We start from the raw sequence: 17,306 nt of genomic DNA, 5'->3' as shown, positions 1-17,306 counted from the left end.
ACATACTGGCTCTTCCTGGCTGTGTGGCCTTCACCCCTCTGAGCCTCAGCTTCCTAGTCTATAATACAGAGATCATCATACTTATCTCAGGCTTCTTTTGATCACGCCAAATCCGTATACCACGGCCTAGCACACAGCGTGGACTTCGTGCATGGGAATACCTTCACCCAGCAGTGGAGCACCAACGCCCCTCCACCACTCAGGCTCTCTGGGGAAACTGCTGATTGGGAAATCAGGGGCGGAGGCCAAGAAACCCGGGAGCAATGACCTCCCATTGATCCTACTGCCCGGCATGAGCGGACCGGCCAGAGGCCCACTAAGCTTACGGGGCTAAGTGGTACTGCCCTACCCCACAGGCAGGGCCGGGACAGGAAAGTCAGGGCCTCCCTTCCCCCAAAGCCCAGGAGAATGCAGGTCCACCTTGAGTGCAGGACTGCTCATCAGGCGGACACAGCAGGTCCAGGAGCAGGGAGGAAGGAAAGGGAGCAACTTCCCAGGCCCAGGCTGGGAAAAGAGAGGGAAGGAAGGAAGGGAAACCAGCGTGGAGGTGAGCCACCTCCTTGGGCGTGTTTGCTCCAGTGGTGCCCTCAGTGGGATCTGTGGTCAGGCCTAGGTGGCCCTGGGGGGAAGGTGGGCCGGGGCCGCCCATGGCTCCAGCTGGAAGAGGCATGCGGTGTGTCCTCGCGTGCTCCCCAAATACAGAGCGGGATGGGGGTGGTCACCAAAGCCACACACATGGGTGGTGAGAAGGGCCTTGTGTAAGGGCACTCTGTCGTTGACAGCCCAGTTAGGCAGGAGCCAGGGAAGTGTGATGCTCCCTGAATCACTGATGGGCCCAGGAGCTGTTTCACTGGCCGTCCCGAGGGAAGGTCTCTCGGCCCCCTTAGGAAGACTCAGCCAGGCGGCCTGAGCCTTTTCAGAGCTGTTCGCTCTGTTCGCTCTCGTACTCATGGGCAATTTCCGCGCAGCCACCGACCCCACCAGCCTTCCTCCCGCATCGGCTGGTCTCCGGGGGGCACAGCCATGCCCTGTGCTCCAAGCCCCGCTGGTCTGGAGGGAATGCATGAACGAGATGGATAAGTGGAAATTTAATTTTTCATTCTGGCCATCGTACAGGTAATAGCTTTGTCCTGGGCGCATCTGGTGAGGGAAATGAAGAGCAGGGCAGAGGAAGGCGTGCAGCAGGGTGCGTGCCAGAGACACACGTGTGTGCAGGGCACGCGTGCACAGGCCCGCTGCACCACCTGCACGGACACACTTTGGCACAGGCTTCTTGGGATCGCAGATCCCAGAGGAGGTGGCCTTTGAGTTGTTCCTCCAAGGATGAGTGGTGGGTGAGCGGCGATGGAGGAAGTGTGTGGGAGGAGAATGGCTGGGGCCGAGGGGGCGGGAACTTCCTCTCTCTTGGCCGCGGGCGGCCTCCGAAAGCAGCAGCGTGGCAAGGAGGGTGGTTGAGACTGAGCGCCTGGGAGGCTGTGTGGATGGCACCTGGGGGACCAGTAAGGGGCTGTATATACAATGAGTGTTTTTCTAGAGGGAAACGACGGGTCCAGGCTATGGCCGTGCGACTGACAGCAGAAGAGACAAACCCACCGGCATTTGCAGATACACTTCCCGGGGCCCGGGCCCGCAGAGAAGCCCATTTCCCAGGGGCGGTTTCATGGGGTTGGCCCCTAGTCACAAAACAGACCTGTGAGCTGCCCTCCGTCCTCCCCCTGGGGGCAACGCTGAGGGCGGGGAGGGCTGCGAGGGTATGGCCTTGACCAGACTAAAGAGGCCAGAGAAGGCAGCATCTGCCCCTGGGATGGGTTTGTCCGGAGAAGAGTGTCCAGGGCACTCCCAGGAGCCGGGCAGGAAGGCCACCGGGGTGCAGGGTGTCCCCGGTTTCCATTTCCAGCGCTGAGCCGGCTCAGCCATCGGGGGTGAAGGCAACAGGGTCTGCGCTTTAGGCCGGGAGTCCTTCAGACCAAGGGTTGGTGGGGCTTGGAGGTCCATCTGGAAGGGAGGGCTGTGTGAGCCTGCGAGCGTGCGTGCCCGGGAGTGAGTGTGGGCGTGTGCCTCTGAGCGTGTCAACGTGCACAGGCAAGCAGGCGAGCGATGTCTGCGTGCTGAGTGTGCAGAAGGGGCCCGCAGCTGTGCTGTGGGCAAATGTGGCCGCCTCCGGGCCGCCCGCGGCAGCACTGAGGAGCCTGTGGGGAGGCAGCTGCGTCCACACCCCTGGGAGGATTCAGTTCCCCTCCACCGCGATGAGGCCCTGCCCGCTGGTCTGCGCAGTGCACGGCTGCTGCAGCTGCAGGAGCAGGAGAAGGGCTTCCCAGAGCTTGACCTCAGGCCTTCCCCCCTCCCTGGGCCCGCAGCACTGCACACTGGGAGGTGTAGTTCTCACAGCTTCCCGGCCTAGGCTTCTGGTGCCAGAGCACTGCCTGCCTGCCTGCGGAAGCAGCAGGCGTTAGTTTGTGACGCCCGAACATTCTCTTTGACCCCAAACCTCCTCTGGATCCTAGAGCCAGACTAAACCCTAACCCTCACTCCACCTCCGATCCATCCAAAGCCCCCGTACTAGCCCACCCACCTCAGTCAGGAGACCCCCGACCCCAAAGGAATGCGGAGCCTCCACTGCCCCAGGGTCCCAGCCAGCCTGCCATCCCCGAGGGGAGGCTGCAAGCCTTCAGCAATGGGGCTGGGCTGCCCGCTTCGTAAGAGGAAGTGAGGGGAGCCGGCTGGTCCCCCACCAGGAAGCGCAGATGACCCCACGGCCCAGCTCTTCTCTCCCACCAGCTGCGGCCTTTGAGGCTCTGCTACTGGCACAAAGACAGGAGCTACTGGCTGAATGTGACAGCTGGAGGGGTGGAAGGGGAGGGCGCTCCGTTCCACACCAGACAGCCACCTCTGCTTACAAATGAGTTAGGTCCCCACGTGCACTCCTCCTGCACCCTCACTTGGCATCTCCACACAAGTCTGTGTTGCTGGAAGGTCATCTTAACCGGTCTTCTGCCTCTAGGCAGGCTGGCCCTAAAGTAGACAAAATAACCAGGGTTCCCTTTGGTCCCAAAAATCTCCAGGGAAGAGTAAACATACTTAGGACTCAGGTGGGGAAAAGGTAAACAGAAGGCCCTAGAGAGGAAAGAGACCCAGAGGCTCACCTCTGAGACATGGCCTTGCCTTTGTAGAATTCATTCACCAAATGTTCTTGAACTCTGGCCACGTGCCAGGCCGTCTAGGTGGCGGGGGGTACGTCAATGAGCCAAAGTCCCTGTCCCCGTGGAGCTTACGCTTTAGCACAGGAGGACAGACAACAAATAACAGATAAAATACGTTTGAAAAATTATGTGGTCATTTTGAAGGTGATAAGGAAAAAAGAAAAGCAAGGTGAGAGGTTCACAGTGCTGGGGGTGGGAGTTCGTGAGCTGTGATTTTCGATAAGGTAGTCAGGGGAGGCCTTGGTGAGAAGGTGACCTCCATGAGAAGTTGGAGCCAAGCCCCGAAGGCGTTGAGGCAGTGAGCATGGGACACTGGGGGGGAGGAGCTTTCCAGGGCGCAGAGCCGCCAGTGCAAAGGCCCTGAGGAAGCTGGGAGTGGAGCGAGCTGAGAGGAAAGCAAGAGATGAAGGCAGAGGCACAGATCATGTAGAGCATTTTCAGCTCTCAGATTTAGCAGGATCTTTGTGGCTGCCATGTTGAGAATAGCCTGTACAGGAAAGGAGTGGATTTGGGGAAGCCAGTTAGGCAGCTATTGCAGCAATCCAGGGGAGAGAGGACAGTGGCTGGGATCAGGGTAGTAGTGATGGAGATGGTGAGAAGAGGTCAGGTTCGAGATTTACTTTGAATTCGAATTTACAGACTAGTTGGGACAACAGCCACTCTCGTGAAACAGGCAATACGGTAAACTCTACCATACTGTGATTAGTGGGGCCCAAAAAATTCAGTCTAGTCAAGTGAAATGTAGGAGGGATTTACTTCTCCTTGGGTCTCTGTTGCTACAGAAAGCATAAAAGTAAATATAGTTGAACTAATGTTGTACACAACTGGAACACACTGAATTGAGTCGGTCCCAAATTATCATGACACTGCCACTTCCTCAACCCCTCTCCCTGTTCCTGCAGAAGAAAAGAACTTTAGCCACTTGAACACTGGCAGGAGGACCAGAGCCAATCATGGTAGATCCTAATTTGCATTTACTGCAGGTTGTTCTATCAGGCCTTACTGTAATATGTCAGTATATGATTAACGAAATGGAGTAAGCTATTGTTTATACCAGAATAAAAGCTGCAGACCACTGGTATGTAAACATTCTAAAGAGAAAGAGAAGTGTGAGCTGGAGAAGAGAAGGCTGCACAAAGAAGGAGCCGAAGCACTGAAATAGGCAGAAGGAGACGAGGAAGGGCATTCCTGGCAGGGGAAACAGCATGAGCAAAGGTCTGCAGTAAAGAATCTACTTGGGGGCTTCCCTGGGGGCGCAGTGGTTGAGAATCCGCCTGCCAATGCAGGGGACACGGGTTCAAGCCCTGGTCTGGGAAGATCCAACGTGCCGCAGAGCAACTGGGCCCGTGAGCCACAACTACTGAGCTTGCACGTCTGGAGCCTGTGCTCTGCAACAAGAGAGGCCGCGATAGTGAGAGGCCCGCGCACCGCGATGAAGAGTGGCCCCCGCTCGCCACAACCAGAGAAAGCCCTCGCACAGAAACGAAGACCCAACACAGCCAAAAATAAATAAGTAAATAAATAAATTTAAAGAAAAAGAATCTACTTGGACGGCAAGAACGGTGAGTTGGCCAGACCCAAGACCAAGCTGCGTGATGGAAGCTTTGAAGACCAGACTGACGTGGTCCAACAGGCAATGGGGAAGTCATTGCTAGTCTTTTGAGATAGGGAGTGGTAGTGTCTACACAGTGAAAATTAACCTGGTGGCTGTGGATGGAGTGACTAAAGGTGGGGCAGAGACCAAATGAAGGTGGGAGATTCACGGATCTACTATAAAAGTAAAATCTGGTGTCAAGTGAGAAGCTATTGAATAGGAAAAGCCAACAAGATTTGGTGGCAGATTTTGACCCAAGAGATGGAGAAGGAAGAGTCAAAGATAAATAAGATTCTAAACTGGAAGAGCAGACAAATGGTGGTGGAGCTGTGGTGTTGAGTGGAGTGGGTCTGGAGGGAAGACGGTGAAACATGGTGGGAGGGATGGGCCTTGAGTGGGTGGAGAGAATTCCAAGTGAGGTTGTGCCAGATAGAAGAGTGTTCAAAGTGTGTCCCCAAATACTTCTCCTGTGAATGGTCCTTGAGTCAGGAGGGTGGGGTTTGTGTTCCAGTAGGCTGGGAAACACTGTGTCTTCCTCTTACAGCTCACAGCGTGCATGAGAAGATGAAAGGGCTCTGATGCTTTGTCTCCACCGACGTTTCCCAAAGCGTTTGACCCCAGTATTTTTGCCAGCCCTCTGAGCCAATGGCTTGAGGTTCCATGGCCACAGCTTGGGAACTGCGGTCCCAGAGGCCTTTGGAGATAAAGCCCCAGAGCTGGGGGAGAGCTAGCTACCCGAGATGGTTTGGAGAGCCGGCAGGATCAAGGTAACTCATGACACTGAGGCCAGGTCTGTCCCTAGGACAGAAAGCAGAGGGTAAGGTCCAAAGATGGAGACCCCAGCCAGGCGGCTGGAGCAGAGAGAAGGCCCAGCAGTGCAGTCTGTGGACAGAAGGCTCCAAAAAGAAAGCTGAGGGTCAAGGACTCCTTGTATTTATTGGAAGGCAAAGGAAACGTCAGAGAGGAAGGGCAGGTTCCTCCACCTGACGCCTTTCTTATTCTGCTGGCCTCTCCAAGTCTTAGTCATCCTTCAAGGCTTGGCCTAAGTCTTCTCTCCTCCAAGAAGCCTTTTCAAACTCCAGGCCACAGGACTTTGCTGCACTGCACTCCTGAAGCCCTTATCAGCCAGCGCCCTTGATGTCCACATGCTGCTTTGCCTAAGAGTGTCATTTGGTTCCTCAGCTGGGCTGTGAGTTCCTTGTATCCTGTGACTAGCGAAATAGATGCTCGGTACATGTTTGCTGAGTGGATGGGTGGGTGGGTGGATGGAGCAGTGAGGAGGCAGGTGGCAAGAGGAGAGAGCACGCAGGTACGGGGTAAGAACTGAAGAGGGAGCCGGCAGGTTGAAAGTACAGAGGCGGCTACGTTCCTGCCAGCTGCCTCTTGGGCATTTCTTGTGGCAACATCTCCCACCTCGCGGGGAGCAAGTGTGCAGCCCTTTTCAGGGCGGTAAACAGATGGGACCTGGTGAACCAGGAGAAGACGCTTGAGGTTCAGGAAGACTGTTCTGGAAGTGGGCGGTGAGGACAAATATTCAATAAATATTTATTGGGCAGCCACTCGGTGACCTGCACTGAGTACACAGTGGTGACAAGTGGGAAGCTGAGTCCCCAGTGGTTGTGCTTCTCTCTGCCAACTCCCGCCCGTGGAGAGGCCCGAGCAGGAGCCTCTGGGTGGTCCCAGCTCAGCCATGCGACGCAGGCAAATCGCCTCCCTTCTTCGGCCCCCGCGTTTTCATTAGCCCTTCCAACCCGAACTCGTGGAAGGCCCCTCCTCTTCTCTTCTAGAATCCTTGCCCTGCTCCCGCTGCAGACAGCACCCCACAGGCTCACACACCAGACCGGCTCCACCTCTGGGAGGAGGGACTGGTCTCATAGGAGGAACAGGATTCCCACGGAGTGAGTGATGCTGAATCGGGGAGTGAGCTGGCAGAAACAGATTCCCAAAGGCCAGAACATATGCCCAGATTGACCGCCTCTCTTGGCCTGAAGAGAGGAGGGCTGAGAGCAGCCGAGGTCAGCCCTCCAGGCCTGCCCTGGACCTGCCCACCGGCTCCTCCTGTCCAGGGCCAGCCGTGGTCTCCGGTGCCACCCTGTGGTGGTGCTGGGAACCGCCTCCCTCAGCCTCACCTGGGGACCCCTTGGGCCTCTGGCCCGGCCCCACTGGCAGACAGACACCCGCCCAGCCTTCTCTCCCCGCCCACCCACTTCCTTTCTCTTTTCACCTTTTCTGCCTCCTTGTTTCTGCTGTGTCCTCAGTGTGTACATATTTGTACACACGCGTTCATCACGTCAGCACGTGTGTGGGCCGGTCGTGGCAACAAGGGTGTATGCCGGCACGCGTGCTCGCTTGTGTATACTTGTCATCTTTGCTACTCACGTACTCTCACACTCCCTTTCTGCACAGCCATGCTGAGCATCTTATGCTCATAGCCCAACTTGGCTGCACCCTGGCCCCCACCCTGCCCTGCAGGGCCAGACTGCAGCCAAGAACCACAGCCCGGGCGTCTGGCACTCACAGGGCATCTACGGGGCCAGCACCTTGGAGCAGATGAAATCAGGCGTGGGGCACCCGGTCTGCTCCAGGCTCCGAGTCTCAGAAGCCAATGTGTGGTGCTGGGGCGCAGTGACATTTGCACAGGCTTTCGGTGCAAGAGAATCAACGATGCGTCATTGGCTGATGGCCTCGGACAAGTTATTTGACCTCTCTAAGCCCCGTCTCTTCATGTGCTGGAGGGAAATTAATAGCATACTTACTTCACGGGGTGTCATGGCGGTGACTGGCGTCTACTGGACCCTGGGTCATGGGTGGGCTGGCTCCACATCCGAGGAGAAAGTCAGCATGGGGGCTCTGGGGCTACGAGGCTGTCTCTGCCTCTCCCTGGCCCCAGCTACCCACGCTGCAGCGTGTTGGGCTCCTGGATGGGTGGGGTGCTAGGGGGGCCTTTGGAACTGGAGCTGGCCTTGGGCCCACTTCCTGGCTTTCCCTCCCCTGCCACCCCTGCTGACTCCCCAGGAACAGACACTGACACTGTCCCCCTCCATCTCTCTTCCTCACCCAGAGTTCCCCTACACCCCGTCTCCTCCCGAACACGGGCGGCGCGCCGGGCCAGTGCCCACGGCCATCATTGGGGGCGTGGTGGGGAGCATCCTGCTGGTGCTCATTGTGGTCGGCGGGATCGTGCTGGCCCTGCGCCGGCGCCGTCACACCTTCAAGGGTGACTACAGCACCAAGAAGCACGTGTACGGCAATGGCTACAGCAAGGCCGGCATCCCCCAGCACCACCCGCCCATGGCCCAGAACCTGCAGTACCCTGAGGACTCGGACGACGAGAAGAAAGCCGGCCCCCTGGGCGGCAGCAGCTACGAGGAGGAAGAGGAGGAGGACGGCGGAGGGGGCGAGCGCAAGGTGGGCGGCCCTCACCCCAAATACGACGAGGACGCCAAGCGGCCCTACTTCACGGTGGATGAGGCGGAGGCCCGTCAGGACGGCTGCTACGGGGACCGGACTCTGGGCTACCAGTACGACCCTGAGCAGCTGGACTTGGCGGAAAACATGGTTTCTCAGAACGACGGGTCTTTCATTTCCAAGAAGGAGTGGTACGTGTAGCCCCGTCTGCAGAGCCCCTGCCCCAAGCCCACACCCGCACGCCCCCTGCCCGCCCCCCACCGTCCACTGCCCCAGGAGCTCGGCAGAGACTCACCCAGCTGCTCGGGGTACCTGGGAGCCCAGGGCACGTGACCTGGCTTTGTTTTGACTTCCTCCCTGCCCCCCCCGCCCTCCCCCATGGTGTGTGTTCACTGTGGCTTTGGTGTTGCTGGTACCTTTCCTCCCCTGACCCCACCTGCCTCCCTCCGCAGGGAGCCCTAGTCCCGTCTTGTGTACCTAGATGTCCCTCCGGGGTTTGGGGAGCCAGCCCTCCCCTGCCCCCAACACTGGAATTTGTCCGTGTCCTCTCTCTGCGGGTGGAGGGCCGAAGGGGCTCCAAGAGGAGAAGCCCCCTGCCACCAACCCCAGATGCTGCTCCTTTTTCCCTGGAAGAGGGAACCCGGCACCCCCTCCCCCATCCCACCATGAGCTGACCAGCTGGAGTTCGGACCCCCGGTCTAGGCAGCCATTGCGCCCAAGGGGTAGGGGAGGGGGGGTGGCTTTTCCGAAGCACCCAGGGTTGTCTTTGTTAAGTGAATCAAGCTGAGGTCTCCACCTGAGGCCTTGGGCAGTGTATTTTCCAGGCAAGTTTAGTTTTACAGTTTTTTTCCTCATTGGCCTCCAAGGAGTTAAGGTGGCCCAGCTCTGGTGTGTCCCTCCTCTTTACCCCAGTCTGCTCCCCACATAGCAGGACTCCAGGTAGACTCTGGCCCACACTTCCCATACACTTCTACCAACACATACGCACACTTCATACACACACACACACACACACACGCCACTCGTGTCTACCCCTGTGCTCCCCCAGGGGTCACATGCCTTACCCAGGCTGGACACTGCCCAAGGCCCGCCTCTCTGCTCCACCTCTCCCCCTTCCTTCAAGCTGAGGATGGGGGCAGCCTTCAGAAGCTTCCAGGGAGAGCTGAGACTAGGCCCTTCGGTGCCTCCACCCTAGCATCTCAGGCTGGCTCTGAACTGCTCCTTACAGCATGGAAGTTTCTTGAATTTCTCCCTATCTATCAAGTACTAGCAACTCTTGATTTTCTTGGGGAGTCAGAGCTGGGATCCCAGAAGGGAATTAGATCCAGGAGCTACAGGTGAAGGAGGATCAATGCAGAGGGCACCGGAGAAGGAAGCCCGCACAATAGGAGCTCTGCAAACACAGGCTGATAAGACTCTGCAGAGCACAGGTAGCTCCTGGCCCACAAAGGCCAATGTACCTGCTCCGGGCCTGCCAGAAAGTGCGAGGGGAATGGGGAGCCAGGGATCCTGAGTCTGAAGCTCCCGCTCGCCACCCTCCCCGTCCTGCTTCAGCTATCCCTGGTCTCCATTCTGGATGAGGTGGGGAACCCTGGAGAAGCTTTCCCTTTGAGTTGTGGATTCCCTTCATGAATGGGGCTCTGGGTTCCTGTCAGTCACTCGAGACTGATGGTCTTCCCCAGGATACCATGGAGGAAGGCCCCTCCCAGCCCCTTCTTTGCCCCCCCAGCTCCAAGTGCCTCAGTTCCTCCATTTGCCTACCCCATCCCCCCAGCACTCTAGATGGGAAAGACCCTGGGATGGGAGAGGCAGGTTCATACCTGCCCATGAGGATTCCAGTGAACTCAGCCCAGGGTGCAGGGGCTCTGTGGGATGACAAGTGTTGGGGGGGGAGGAAGGCAGACCACTCCGTGCCCCACGGGCACCAGCCTACTCTGCCATAGGCTTCCCAAGGGAGCCCCCAGCCTCCCGCCCTACTCCTCCCCTCCCTGGTGCTGCTATGGAACCCCCAGCCAGCTCCATCTCTGCCCTGGCAACCCTGGACCCAGTGGGCCAGCTGGGTCATGCTCCTCCCCCAGCCCCCACTGCCCTAGCCCCAGCCCAGACCACCCAGTAGCCACGTAGCAGAAGTCTGAAGCCATGCCAGCCCTGGGGCAGTACTCCCCTCTCTTGGCATTGGGAGTACTGGATGGGGTGGAGTTGGGAGAAACTTCTGGGGTCTTTCTAGCCACAGGGCAGAGGGGGTGGAGGAGCTGGGCTGCATCTCCCAGCAGTATTAGTGTCCGCCCCCCCCAGGGCAGAGGACCTTTTCCATGTTATATCACTACCCCATCCCACCTCACACCACCCTGGCCCCACTGCTTGGTCCCACTGCCCCCAGGCAGGAGGAAATCCCAGGGGCCTGCCTGATAGAGGCATTCTCTGTCCCCTTGAAATCACAAGACTGAAAGGACTCTTCCTCTTGTGTCTCCCTTATCTGCACTGCCACCCCTCTTCCTCCTTATATGATGGACTTAGGAGGCCCCCAGGCCTAGCCAAAGCACTGAGTCCCCCTTAAGGCACCTCCAAGCCCTCCCCTCCAGCAAAGCACAAATTGTGGGGTCCATGCCAGATGTGTGGGCCACGTAGAAGGCTCCTGCCTTGGCAGGGACCCATCAGCAGCACGCCCAGCAGGGCAGCTGCTACCCGGGGCCAAGAGTCGGCACGAGGCCGGGGTCGGCACTTGGGCCTGGGGTGACAGGGTTTTCTGTGCCCCAAGTTTGTGGGGCGGTGGGTACTACTGCTGGGCCCATAGCCACAGCCGCTGGCACAGGGGAGGTCTGGCCCAGCAGAGAGACGAGGACGTCTTGTTTCTCCGTGCCCCCAACATGAGCTGAGCTTCTGCCTTTGCTGGAAATGAAATAAACTTGGTCTGCATTGTGCCAAGGCCTCCCCACTTGTCATCCTGCCTCTTGTTGCCCTCCCCGTCCTTGCCGGCCCCCCCACTCCACCAATACCCCTCTTTCCTTAAGATTTTGATATTGTTCTAATGTGTAACAACCCTCTGAGTCCCCTTGGATCAGAAGTATCTGAAGAGCAGCAGCGTGGAATCAGGGAACACAGGCATGCACGTGCAGCCGCGTCAGGCCTGGCCCGTGCGTGCACGGGGGCGCACACCCCCCGACAGACCCAAGCACAGGTGCCCCAGCCCCACAGACATGCCAAGGGGCTGGGCTGGTCCTGCTGAAAACCCTTCAGGAAAAACTGATTTCCCAGCGCTCGGGCCATAAGAGAGACTCACGGGGGCCCTGTTTCCCAGGCATGTGCCCCCATGCCAACCCCCTCCCATGTGCCCGAGTCACTGGTGCAATAATTTTTCTGCCGTCCTCCAAGCAGAGGAATCGGGGATTGTGTCAGGTGGTGTGGGCAGCTCACGTGGGAGGAGGGGAGAGCTGCCAGGCCTCCCGGGGGCCAGACGGAGACCTTCTAGGCCTGACTGCCACCGGGAACCCTCAGGTGGGCCCCACCAGGCCCCAGGCCCACGGGGAGACGTGCCCAGGCCCCTGTGCCGTGGCCCAGGCGGCGAGGGCTTCTGGGACCTCGCTGCTGCCGCCCGATTGTGAGGCCAGAGGAGCCTCTGCCCCGCCGGTGCTGCTGCTTCTCTGACTCCTGCTGTGAGGAATGGGATTCTTGGCCGGAAACAAACAAACAAAAAAAAGGGTTTTCTTTTTTTGTATAAATGGAAACAAAATCCAGGAGAAGCTGCCCCCTCCCCTCCCCCCGGAGTGTGATGCACAACCTTTGCTTCAATTTCTTAGTCACTGTTTTTGTCTTTGGTCCCAGGGACGGCCCAGCAGATTCTCCTGGTTCTAACCCAGGGGGTGTTTGCATCACCCCCTTTTACTTGTATAAAAAAAAAATGATGGGTTGAAAAATGTACTGAGGAAAAAAAAATGTACTTTTTTATAAATAAAGTCTTTAAAACAACCCCGGTTGCTTCGTGTCCCTTGGGAGCTGGGCCCTTCCCCACAGACCTGGGGGCAGGACAGGGTACGGTGGGGATGAGCCAGCGCCCTAGTGCAAGGAAGGCAGCCTCCACCCTGGGCCCCGTTCCCATGGCTCTGGAACACTGACTCGGACCCCGAAGGAGCCCCCTGCCCAGGCCAAAGGAGCCCCAACCCGCCCTCTCGCTGGAGCCCCAAGGGCAAACGTGAGGGTCCTGCCTGAGTCCTCAGCACAGCTCCCGGGCTGCCACTGAACCGCCTTCCACACAAGTGGCACCACCGTGGACAGCAGCATCGGGAGGGGTTGGCCGCTCAGACACAAGCAGGGAGCCCTTCAACATGCGGCCTGAGAGTCTGGGGACCAATGGTGCAGAGGGAGGGCCCTGTGCTGGCTAGAGTCCCCGGCCCTCCTGCCCCAGAGCTCCTACTCAGGCCCCTCCAATTCCCCTCCTCACCCCCCCCACCCCCCCACCCCCCCCACTGTCCAGTTCCTTCCTGCCAAGTCCCCTTCTGTGGCGGTTTGGAGAAGAAAACCAGCAATGTCACACCTGTCATGTTAGACAGATCCCTGGGGACAGGGCAGAGACAGGAGCTTTATCCTCTCATCTTTTTGGAGGATACTGCATCCCCTGCAAGCTCTCAGAGACCCCGCCCCACCGCCCAGGGGGCTGGTTGGAAGGAAGGTCTCCTAGTTCCTTGGATACCTCGCCCCTCCCCACTCTAGCACCATCTGCTTCCCATCTCCTGGGCTGGAATGCAGGACAAATCGATCCAGGGGTGGCAGTGGCAGGGGCTTCAGTGACTGCCCCCTCCCAGCCACCCCCAGCAGCATCTTCTTTCACTGAAATCCACACCATACACCCCTGAGAAAAGGGGATGGGGACGCTGGAAGCCTAGGTGGCTGCCCAGCAGCAAGCCCTCCCGCCCATCTGGGGCAAGACCACGCCCTCCATACATAGGACTGGGGCGGAGCATGAGAAGCCAGCAGCTGTTGGCAGCTGGCTGGGTCCCTCACTGGAAGGTCAAACCCAGCACCTTAGACTGTGTTTGGATGTCGACACTCGAGTGAGATGCAAATTGGTTGTTTAAGTGGTCACTTCCTCAGTTCTCCAGGCTGTCCGTTTAAGTTAATTTTTAATTTGCACAGGCAATAAATGCTTAATTACATTATTAATAGATTGGAAGAGAGCGATGGACAGAATGTCCTAATTGGCATTTAACTAGAGCGTTCCGGCAAATTAGCCAAGACTTTCTCCAGCAGCCGAAGGAGGGCAAGCCAATTAGTCCCAGGCACAGCCTCTCCGGGCTGGAGAAGCCAGACCCAGCCCCATCCTCCAAGATACCAGGAGGCCGGGACACACGTAGCTTTCTAGTTGAGCTAGGCTTTGGAAGAACCTTCTGCTAGTTAGGCTACTTCTGCCCAAACGTCAGCCCTTGCCCCTGTGCTCCAGCCACACCCTCAGCAGAGCAGAGGACCAAACGCTGGATGGCTTGGAGACAGGATCCACCTGAGAGGCCAAGGTCCCCCTGGGGTGTGCCCACCATTGCCTTACCTCGACTGTGGGCCCAGAACTGAGATAGCTGGGCAGCCAAAGCTCCTCTCTGGATACCCAGGAGTCCTCTCTCCCATCCTCCTTACCTTACCCTCTGCAGATGGTTAAGGGAATGAACTTGATGAATTGAGGGATTCATTTATCCACTCATGCATTCCTTCATTTGGCCACCCTGGGCCAGGCACTGTGCGACCCTGTGATAGTCCCACCCAGGGTCCCTGGTCTCAAAGAATTCAGAGCCTCCAGGGTCCTAAACCCCAAAACAGTGCCATGCTGGCCATGGACCGAAGCAGAGCTGTGTGTAAAGTGTCATGGTAGCACAGAACGGGAATGACTAATTTTGTCTGGGAAGGTCTGAAAGGCTTGACAGAAGACGTGAATTTTCCCCTGGGCCTTGAAGGATGTGTAGAAGTTCCCCAGACCAAAGGTGTGTTAAGAGTATTCCAGGACGACTTGGAATTTAGCATCTTATATTAATTCTTCTAATAAAAGAGATCGTTCTAGTCCAACACACTCATTTAGCACGTGGAGAACTGGAGCCTAGAAAGAAAACTAAGGTTTGGTAACCAGACCATCAGAAAGCATGTGCTAAACATGCTCAAGGACAAGACCATGTCCTGAGAGCAGTAGGAGGAGGAGGAATCCAGGGGAAGGGGTGGCACCAGCCTGACTCCCTTGGGGGTATACTAGATGTGACCCAAGGCTCAGTCCCCCACCCCCCGGCCCCAGAATAGGACAAACACCCATGGAGTGTAAACTGGGCTTTTGGGAGCTGCACTTGGTGTTGAGTGGAGCCATCGGTCAGACAGGAGCCATGGGGAAGACTTCCTGGAAAAGACAGTGTGATTCTGGTCCCAGTGCTGATGTAGTTTTTTCCCACACCACCGAGCAATCAACTCAATTCTAACAGTATTTACCTGGAGGTAGCATCCGATCTCACAGTTAAGGGCTCAGTCGCACAAGACCTCTCCCACTTCAGCTGCTAATCACGAGTCCAGGTTGTTACCTGTGCTTCTGACTGGCTGGCTATAAATCAGAGGTCCCCACGACCCCCTCCCTGCGTTCAATTAATTTACTAGAGCAGCTCGTAGAACTTAGGAAACCAGTTTACTGGCTAGATTACTGGTTTAGTGTAAAAGGATCCCACTCAGGAACAGTTAAATGGAAGAGATGCAGAGGGCGAGGTATATGGGAAGGGGCGTGGGGCTTCCATGCCCTCTCAGGGAACTAGCCTCTCCCAGCACCAACCTGGAAGCTCTCCAAACCTGTCCTTCCGGGTTTTATGGAGGCTTCCTCACATAGGCGTGATCCATTAAATTATTGGCCATTAGTGACTGAACTCAATTTCCAGCCCCTCTCCCCTCCTCAGAGGTCAGGGGTGGGGTCGAAAGTTCCAAACTTGGTTCGTTCGCCTGGCACCCAACCCCCATCTTTAGGTGCTTTCCAAAAGCCAGCTCATTAAGATAAACTCAGGCGTGGTTGAAAGGGATATCCTAAGAATGACAAGACACCTCTCTCACTCTTATTCCTTAGGAAATTCCAAGGGCTTTAGGATTTGTGCCAGGAACAAGACGAAGGCCAAATACACACTTCCTGATAGAAGTCATAATATCACAGGTGGTATCTGCAATGGCTTTGAGGAATGACAGGCACATAGGTTGGTGGGAAAATGGAAGAGGAAAGGGCTCTGTGAAAGCTGGAGCGGAGCAGCAGCCAGACCTGCTCCGAGACCCCCTCTGTCCTCTCCCCACAGCCAGACACTTCTGGGGAGCAATTCTTGGGCTCCAGCTTGGTACTGGCGTATAGGGCCCCCAAACCCTATTTTCTGCCTTGGCTTACAGGCCGGATGGCAGAGCCAGGCCAAATCCCAGTCCCCAACCCCAGCATCAACTTCCAGATGAGAAGCTGGAAGCATTGCCCACTTCCCTCCCTCCTCTCTGCCAGCCACGCCTCCCCTAGCTGGAGGGCACCCTCGCTTCATGGCCTTGGGCCATATCTAAGCTGGCCGTTCTGGCCCTGCTGCACCCAAACTCATCCTGAGCTAGGAAAGGTATAGGAATGGCCTTGCTTGGCTCAAGAACCAGCCCCAGGGCATCATCAACACACACCGCAGGCTCCATTGAGCCAGGGAACTAAACCCTGGACACACAACCCAAATCACCTGGGGATTTAAAAAATCAAATATCCAGGCCCCACCCCCAGGCCAATAGGGTCAGAGCTCTAGGGTTGGGACCCAGACAGCTATATTTTCAACAAGCTACCTAGGAGGTTCCATTGAACAGCCAGAGTCAGAGCCCCCGGGGTGGAGGCAGAGGCCATCCAAGGTGTCAATCATGAGGAAGAGGCATGTCATGAGATGGGAAACAGGGACTGAGGGGTGGGTAGTCAGGTGATTCGGTGAGTTAATGCACATAAGAGTTTGGGTGCCAAATATGCCCTGTATTGTCACCACCATCAATCATCTTCATCATCGCCATCCTCATCCCCTCTGAGACGGGATCCTGGATGACAGTGACTGCAATGGAGGCCAGTCCCTGGAGGCAAGTAGGGGGCCAGGATGGAACCGTGCTTGTAACACTAATGAAGCAGGTTTTCTGGGTTTAGAACATTCCTGAGCGCTTGGCCTCTGGGCACCTGTCAGAGGGAAAGTGGGATCCTGAGTTAAAAGCTCAGGCAGGCAGTCTCACAGGCCCACCCCGAATGGGGATGTTGCTCCATAGTGAGACCACCTTAGAAGAAGCAAGTGGGGTTTATGAAGGACAGCGATAGTCCCCTTAGAGTCCAGTTAGGAAGAGGAGGGGGGACCCTCGGAGAGAGACAGAGAGGGAAGGTGGCACACCCGGGCCCCGTATGCCCTTTCCTCCTTGCCCAAGGACTAGCCAGAGGGCCCCTCCAGAGCCTTCTCTGAGGAAGGTATTCCATTCCACAGGGAGCAAAGACCTTTGGGGGAATAACTGACTCACAGACCGGCAGGCTGGGGTGCCCTCAGCCTGAACTCCTCCCACCCACTGTCCCCTCAGTTAGTGGCCAGCTCATCTCCATGGGACCCTCAGCCTCGAGAGAGCCTCCATGGATGAGAAAAGAGTCAGCAAGTGATAGAACCACACAAGCTGCCTTCCTACCAGGGTGTAAGCCCCTGGAGGGCTGGGATCCCATCTTATTCATCCTCAGCACCCAGCCCAGGGTGGACAGAGTGGGTGGTCAATAAAGATTGAACCAAACTGAACTCATCCAAGTGAGAGTCAAGAGATCTTGCAGGTGGTATGGCCCAACCTCCCCAAGGCAGGGCTGTCCTCCAAGCATCCCAGGTGCCTCTGGAGAGGGGCACCGCACTACCTCTAGAGCTAAGCCCTAGCATCAAAGGGCAATTTCTCTATTCAGACAAAATTGCCCTCCCCTAAGTTTCACCCATTGGTCTAGGTATTTCCCTGAGAAGCTACATGATCTGGCCTTCCTAGGACGGTCCTTCAGGTATTTGGAGATGATTACTCCTGGCCCAACCTCTTTTTCATATGATTCTCCCTCTGCTCTAGTCATCAGGCCACTTACCAACACATCTGTTAGGAAC

The 17,306-nt window shown here is 56.9% G+C and overlaps 1 protein-coding gene across 1 annotated transcript in view; it reads left to right on the top strand.

Moving 5' to 3' along the window:
- The window catches only part of NECTIN1 (nectin cell adhesion molecule 1), a 68,833-nt gene extending 56,655 nt beyond the window's left edge, over positions 1–12,178 (top strand). Inside the window, exon 6 of the mRNA XM_082628732.1 lies at positions 7,856–12,178. Within this exon, the coding sequence (XP_082484858.1) occupies positions 7,856–8,403 (548 nt within the window). The 3' untranslated portion in view covers positions 8,404–12,178. The remainder of the gene's footprint in view (positions 1–7,855) is intronic.
- Positions 12,179–17,306: the final 5,128 nt, after the last annotated feature.

Source organism: Mesoplodon mirus, assembly GCF_964341445.2.
Source record: "Mesoplodon mirus genome assembly, chromosome: 7".
NCBI lineage: Eukaryota > Metazoa > Chordata > Mammalia > Artiodactyla > Ziphiidae > Mesoplodon > Mesoplodon mirus.
This window is presented reverse-complemented; position numbering and strand designations above follow the sequence as displayed.